This window comes from Dunckerocampus dactyliophorus, chromosome 4, assembly GCF_027744805.1.
Source record: "Dunckerocampus dactyliophorus isolate RoL2022-P2 chromosome 4, RoL_Ddac_1.1, whole genome shotgun sequence".
In the NCBI taxonomy this organism is placed as follows: domain Eukaryota; kingdom Metazoa; phylum Chordata; class Actinopteri; order Syngnathiformes; family Syngnathidae; genus Dunckerocampus; species Dunckerocampus dactyliophorus.
In genome coordinates this window covers 2,290,683-2,297,500 of record NC_072822.1, presented here as the reverse complement: position 1 = coordinate 2,297,500, position 6,818 = coordinate 2,290,683, and the positions used below count along the sequence as shown (strand labels likewise).

Genomic DNA, 6,818 nt, shown 5'->3' with positions numbered 1-6,818 from the left:
CGGCACAAACCCAGCCAGCGCTCAGATGGCGGGCATGAAGGTCCAGGTGGTCGAGGTGGACAAAGACGGCAACATTGACCTGCCCCACCTCAAAGCTCTGGTGGGACGATAGCGTAAATGCCTGTTAGCCAAGCATAGCCACTCAGCGAACTGTACTTCCATTCTGGTCCGACATTGACATCGTCAGTCTTGTTTATGTGCTAGCAAAAGATCTGACATTGACAACAAAACCGGAAAGCAACAAAGCAGGTAGGCTGCTGATTGGCTGAGATGATAGTTTGTTTTCAAAATTCATTTCAACTAAAAAACAATAAGCGGGCTCCTAAAGGGCTTAATTTAAGGAACTTGATGTCCATGTTGCAGCTTAAAGGTTTGTACAGTTCTAGAATTACATACTGTGTATTATCGAAGAAGTGAAAAACAATATTCTCTATCAACAGGCACGCTCTGCTGTTCAAGGATCTTCTGCAAAAATGCTAGTCAAAGGTCTTCTATATGAAAGGCACGCACTGCTGTTTTTAAAAGAACCCACTGCGAAAATGCGATTCAAAGCTCCTCTGTGACTGCAGCACTCTGCCGTTTTTCAAGGGTCTACTGCAAAAATACTAACCAAAGATTCTCTATACAACAGGCGTGCTCTGCTGTCTTTGAGGACATGCTACAAAAATTGTAGTCAAAGATCAGGAGTGCTCTGCTGTTCCAGGATCTACTGCAAAAATGTCAGTCAAAGATCCCCTTAGGGTGAACTGCAGCAATGCAAGCACAAGGAGCTACGACAGGAGCACTCTGCTGTTTTTAAGGCTCGATTGCAAAAATACTAGATTCTCTGTACAACAGGCGCGCTCTGCTGTTTCGAGGACATGCTGAAAAAACGCCAGTCAAAGCTCCTATTGGACAGGAGCGCTCTGTTTGTAGGGATCTACTGCAAAAATGCTAGGCAAAGATTTTCTATATGAAAGACAGTTTTTAAAAACCTACTGCAGAAATGCTTTTCAAAGCTTCTGTGACTGCAGCACTCTGCCTCTGCTGTTCTTTAAGGATCTTCTGCAAAAATGCTAGTCAAAGATCCTCTATAGGTCAGCAGTGCTGTGCTGTTTAGGGATATACTGTACTGCAAAAACACCAGTAAGCTTCTATAGGACAGGAGCACTCTTGTTCTAATATTTATAAATACAGGAGCGCTGTCAAAGGTTCTTTTTAGGTTAGGAGGGCGCTGCTGTTTAAAGATCTACTGCAAAAACTCCAGTCAAAGTACCTATATGACAGGAATGCTGTTGTTTTTAGGGATCTACTGCAAAAATGCTAATCAAAGATCTTCTATATGAAAGGAACAAGCTGCAGTTTTGAAGAACCTACTGTGAAAATGCTAGTCAAAGATCCTCTATGGGTCAGGAGTGCTCTACTGTTATTGAGGACCTACTGCAAAAATACGAGTCAAAGATCCCGTTTGTTCCAGGTGGACAAACACAAGGCCAACCTGGCGGCTATGATGATCACCTACCCCTCTACCTTTGGCGTCTTCGAGGAGCACATCCAGGACATATGCGACCTTATTCACCAGCACGGCGGCCAGGTGTACCTGGATGGGGCCAACATGAACGCGCAGGTGAGAGCAGGAGACGCTGCACATGCATGTGTAACCTGCTAAATAAATGATCTTTGAGCCGTCTGCTGCTGCCAGGTTGACTCGGCTATTGTTTGCCTGCTCAATGAGTGGTGACTGGTCGCTTCATTAGGTACACCTGTACACCTACCGTTATTGCATGTCAGTTTCTTTGTTGGCTGCGTTACAGGTGGGTCTATGCCGTCCCGGGGATTACGGCTCAGACGTGTCCCACCTCAACCTGCACAAGACCTTCTGCATCCCTCACGGGGGAGGAGGACCCGGCATGGGCCCCATCGGCGTGTACGTACGCATTAGCATTGGCATTCGCCCCCGCCCCCCAAAATCTCCATCGGTCTCTTCACACTCGTGTTGTGTTTATGTCCTTCACCAGGAAAGCCCACCTGGCCCCCTTCCTGCCCAGCCACCCGGTGGTCTCCATGCGCTCGGTCAACAGCAGCAGCTCCCTGGGCACCATCAGCGCCGCCCCCTGGGGCTCCAGCGCCATCCTGCCCATCTCCTGGGCCTACATCAAGGTCAGACACGACGGTGGCCAGATGGTCAGAGTAGGCATGAAGCTTCTTGGTGGTTTTTCCTTTAGATGATGGGCTCCAAGGGTCTGATTCACGCCACAGAGATGGCCATCCTCAATGCCAACTACATGGCCAAGAGGCTGGAGGGTCACTACAAGATCCTCTTCAGAGGAGCCAAAGGTACCTATAGCCAATTACTGACACATACTTTAGAGTAGTCAGTGTCCAGCTTGTTTGGTTAGCTGGAATTCCAACATGTGCTGTGTACATTCTGACATCCTCTGTGTGAACAGGCTTTGTAGCCCACGAGTTCATTCTGGACGTGAGGCCTTTCAAAAAGACGGCCAACGTGGAGGCCGTGGACGTCGCAAAGAGGCTCCAGGATTACGGTCAGACTTTTTTTTTTTTTTTTTACCTCCCCCAAGGAGCTTAGTGTGTTAACCGTAGTGGTTTATTTGCTAATGAGGGACATCCTGGCTAACATTTGGTGAGAATTTCAGGTGAAGATACTGAGGACATTTCAAACTTGTTTTAACTAGGGCTGTCAAATGATTACAAATTAATTCGATTAATTGTAGTTTTTAAATGAATTAATCATCAATCACCATTAGCAACTGTCTGAAATATGCTAATTTCCCCATATTTAATGAACAGAAAGATAAATGACAGGATTATATCTATTTGTACGTATTAACAGCTTTTTAACATGAACTGAATATGTCAATCAAGCTAAAAGATGCCACACAAGTCTAAAAATAGATTTTTCTAACACTAGTCTCTAGCAGAACATTTGATTCACACTTTAAACCGTGTTATTGTGAGCATCGAGGGGTTGCGTTCAAAGACATCACGTCATTAAAGTTAATGTGCTTGTTATCAGTGTATTTCCCAGCATACTTAAATGGAGCAAATATTTGCATCCGAATTAAGAGTTACGAAGTGAGTGATAAGAATATCCACTTCATGTTTTCCTTTATCTTTCCGTTTATTTACACACACGCGCGAATTATAAAGCGTTTTTTGTGATGTCCGGAGTGTCCCTGAATGCATCTGGCTTCTTGTAACGAGAATGAGGAAGTGTGGTTCCCAGGGTGATCGGACTATTGAGACGTGTGTGAGTTGGTACATCAAGTACACGGTGCTGGAATTGTGCTGCTGTTGATGTGTTCAGGTAAGAATAAAGTTGTAAAAGAGCATCAGACTCTGTGTGACCGTGTGGGGACGCTCCACTGTGCTTCAGTCACAACAGAGGCATGCTTGCTCTGGTGCGCATGCGTTAATTACACTCAAAAAAATTAACAGAATTCATGAAATAAATTAGTTAACGCATTATTTTTGACAGCCCTAGTTTTAACCTTTTTTAAATCTTTTAAGTTATTTTTCAAATTTATGTCATTAATCTGAAGTAACACTACAGTAATCCTTCATGTAAAGACACAGCAAATTTACAAAAAATGCAATTTATGCAAAATGTTACAAAATAGACCGTTGGAAAACATTTTTCCATGCGTATGCAATGTAAGATGCTGTAATATTGAACCAGTTTCTATCTATATCTGATCCAAATTCAAAAATTTGTTAAATGTATGCAATGTATAAATTGTAATCTCAAACCAGTTTCTAATCCCTATCTGATCCAGATTGCGTATTTGGAAACGGTTTAAGTTTGCTGTCTATACAACATAAATTGTCATCTCAGACCAGTTTTAATCCATGTTTAATCCAGATTGTATATTTGGAAGTCATTTCAATTTGCTGTGTGAATGAAATGTCAAAAATTGCCAGCTCAAGACAGTTTCAATTCATATCTGATCCAGATTGTATCCTTTTGAAGCAATCTAAATTTGCTATGTATATGCAACGTCAGGATGTTTTTTTGTTTTTTTTTTTAATTCTCAAACCAGTTTCAGTCCATATCTGATCTACATTGTGCATTTGGAAGCAATTTAAATTTGCTGTGTGTGAATGCAACTTCAGAAGTTGCAATCTCAAGACAGTTTCAATCCGTATCTGATCCAGATTGTATTTTTTTAGGAACAATCTACATTTGCTATGTGAATGCAACATTAGGATCTTTAATATCAAACCAGTTTCAATCCATATTCAATCCAGTTTGTGTATTCTGCAGGAATTTTAAAATTTTGTATGTGAATGCAATGTCAGAAGTTGCAATCTCAAGGGCAGTTTCAATCCATATCTGATCCAGATTTACTATGTGAATACAACATTAGCATCTTTACTCTCAAAGCACTTTCAATCCATATGTGATCCAGATTGTGTATTTACAATCTAAATTTGCTGTGTATATGCAACGTCAGGATATTTTAATGTCAAACCAGTTTGAGTATCTGATCCAGATTGGATCTTTCAAAGCAATCTAAATTTGCTATGTGAATGCAACAGTAGGATCATTTATCTCAAACCAATCAATCCAATCCAGATTGTGTTTCTGAATACAACTTCTGAAGTTGCACAAGGCAGTTTCAATTCAGATCTTATCCAGATTGTATCTTTTGAAGCAGTCTAAATTTGCTATGTGAATGCAACATTAGGATCTTTAATCTCAAACCAGTTTCAACATATATCTGATCCAGATTGTATCTTTTGAAGCAATCTACATTTCCTATGTGAACGCAACATTAGGATCTTTAATATTAAATCCGTTTCAATCCATATCTAATCCAGATTGTGTAATTGGAAGCAGTGTAAATTTGTGAATGCAACTTCAGAAGATGCACAAGGCAGTTTCAATTCATCTTATCCAGATTGTATCTTTTGAAGCAATCTAAATATGCTATGTGAACGCCACATTAGGATCTTTGATCTCAAACCTGTTTCAATCTATATCTGACCTAAATTGGGTATTTAGAAATCTGAATTTGCCATGTATATGCAACATCAGGATGTTTGTCTCAAACCAGTTTCAATCCGTATGTGATCCAGATTGTGTAGTTTGAAGCAATTTAAATGTGATAATTTAATTTTGCTTTTGTCTCAAATTTGTGTTGCATAAATTCACCTCCCTATTTTGTTTTGTTTTTTTCAGGTTTCCATGCACCCACAATGTCGTGGCCTGTGGCAGGGACCCTCATGATTGAGCCCACCGAGTCGGAGGACAAAGCGGAGATGGACCGGTTCTGCGATGCCCTACTGGGCATCCGCCAGGAGATCGCAGACATCGAGGAGGGAAGGATGGACTCTCGCGTCAACCCGCTTAAGGTGTTTTGGTTCAGATGGAGACCTCAGCTGAAGATCCCAAACCGAGACTTACTTACCTGTGTGTGCGTTTTTGCTACCAGATGGCGCCTCACTCGCTGGCCTGCATCTCATCCTCCACCTGGGAAAGACCTTACTCCAGAGAGTTTGCTGCGTTCCCCTTGGTGAGTGTCCTCTGCTGTCCTCATGTGGCGACTGGTCGCACTGCAACAACATTGGGCAAATCTTCACTATTCTGCAACCACAAAACAAAACAAAAAGTTAGACAGTTACAATTTTCAACAAATGTGATTGTAAACTTTGATCGGATAAAGAAAACATGTGGACATACATTATTTTAAAATTATTATTATTAATTCCCGCCGATGTTTTTTTACAGCCCTTCATTCGCCCCGAGACTAAATTCTGGCCGAGCATTTCCAGGATTGATGACATCTACGGCGACCAGCACCTGGTGTGCACCTGCCCCCCCATGGAGGTCTATGAGTCCCCTTACGAGGAGAACAGAGCCTCCTCATAGGGCGAGAAGGAGAGGACTGCCTTGAATGCAAATATAATTTAATATTTTGTTTCATTCCCTGTTATCAAACGTCGTTTAGTTGTTGATGTATCATGAATGGTTTCACTCCGTAGAGACGTGTTGAAAATGTGGAATCATGATCAGGACTACACATCATTTTTCTTGAAATGTAAAAAAAAAAACAAAAAAAACACCATGGACCAAAATGTGCAACTTTCACTTTTTCTAATGTTGCAAAACAAGTGCACCATAAAGAGTACCTTCCAACAAAACCCTTGTGCCTCTACAGTATTGTTGCCGCTCTGACATTCCCTCTTGTTTATTCCTAATATAACCTTTTCTTGTAGCCTTGTTAATATGTTGTTGTATGTTTTGTTTGTTTGCTGCCCACCAACTGTCCTGATGTTCATTTTCATGCTTATTTTTCCGAATTGTGCATCGCAAGCGGATGGCTGTTGAGTTGAAGACGGTTCATATTTACGCAACACTGCCGCCTAGTGGCGACTGCCCACCTCTTCCTTGATGTTTTAGCCTCACTTAACTGGAGCCACAAGTAGATGGTCACTTTCTAACATTTTTTTTTGCTAAGAAAACCAAATAATTAAATGAGACTGATGTTTAAAGTGTTTCTGCTCGTTTATTTACTTTTATTCAGTTATTCCCTGGTGACAATTTGTATCAAGCATGCAGTCTGATTCTGACACCGTGAATGTGCTGCGTTTTGCGCAAGGGGGCGCATTCTCAGCAAATGCACAAAGGATGTGCATTGCTGCCGTGAGGCATAAAGTCAGCCCGAGGCAAGAGAGGAAGAAAAAAAACTGACGCCGCACTTAACATGCAGCACAATAACATTGTGTAATGATACAGCTGCTGCATTTTAAGTATTTAAGTAAAAAATAGTATAAAAATAGCTCTAATGGGTCAGTGTTTTTGTGGTATTTTTTTT

General features: G+C 41.4%; 1 protein-coding gene across 1 annotated transcript in view; it reads left to right on the top strand.

The window, feature by feature from the left end:
• Positions 1–6,495, top strand: part of gldc (glycine dehydrogenase (decarboxylating)) — a 23,315-nt gene extending 16,820 nt beyond the window's left edge. The window contains exons 17-25 of the mRNA XM_054772697.1: positions 1–100; positions 1,457–1,606; positions 1,794–1,906; positions 1,998–2,139; positions 2,205–2,316; positions 2,430–2,525; positions 5,183–5,355; positions 5,436–5,516; positions 5,732–6,495. The exon at positions 1–100 is cut by the window's left edge and continues 26 nt beyond it. Of these exons, the coding sequence (XP_054628672.1) occupies positions 1–100; positions 1,457–1,606; positions 1,794–1,906; positions 1,998–2,139; positions 2,205–2,316; positions 2,430–2,525; positions 5,183–5,355; positions 5,436–5,516; positions 5,732–5,872 (1,108 nt within the window). The 3' untranslated portion in view covers positions 5,873–6,495. The remainder of the gene's footprint in view (positions 101–1,456; positions 1,607–1,793; positions 1,907–1,997; positions 2,140–2,204; positions 2,317–2,429; positions 2,526–5,182; positions 5,356–5,435; positions 5,517–5,731) is intronic.
• The last annotated feature ends 323 nt before the right edge of the window (positions 6,496–6,818 follow it).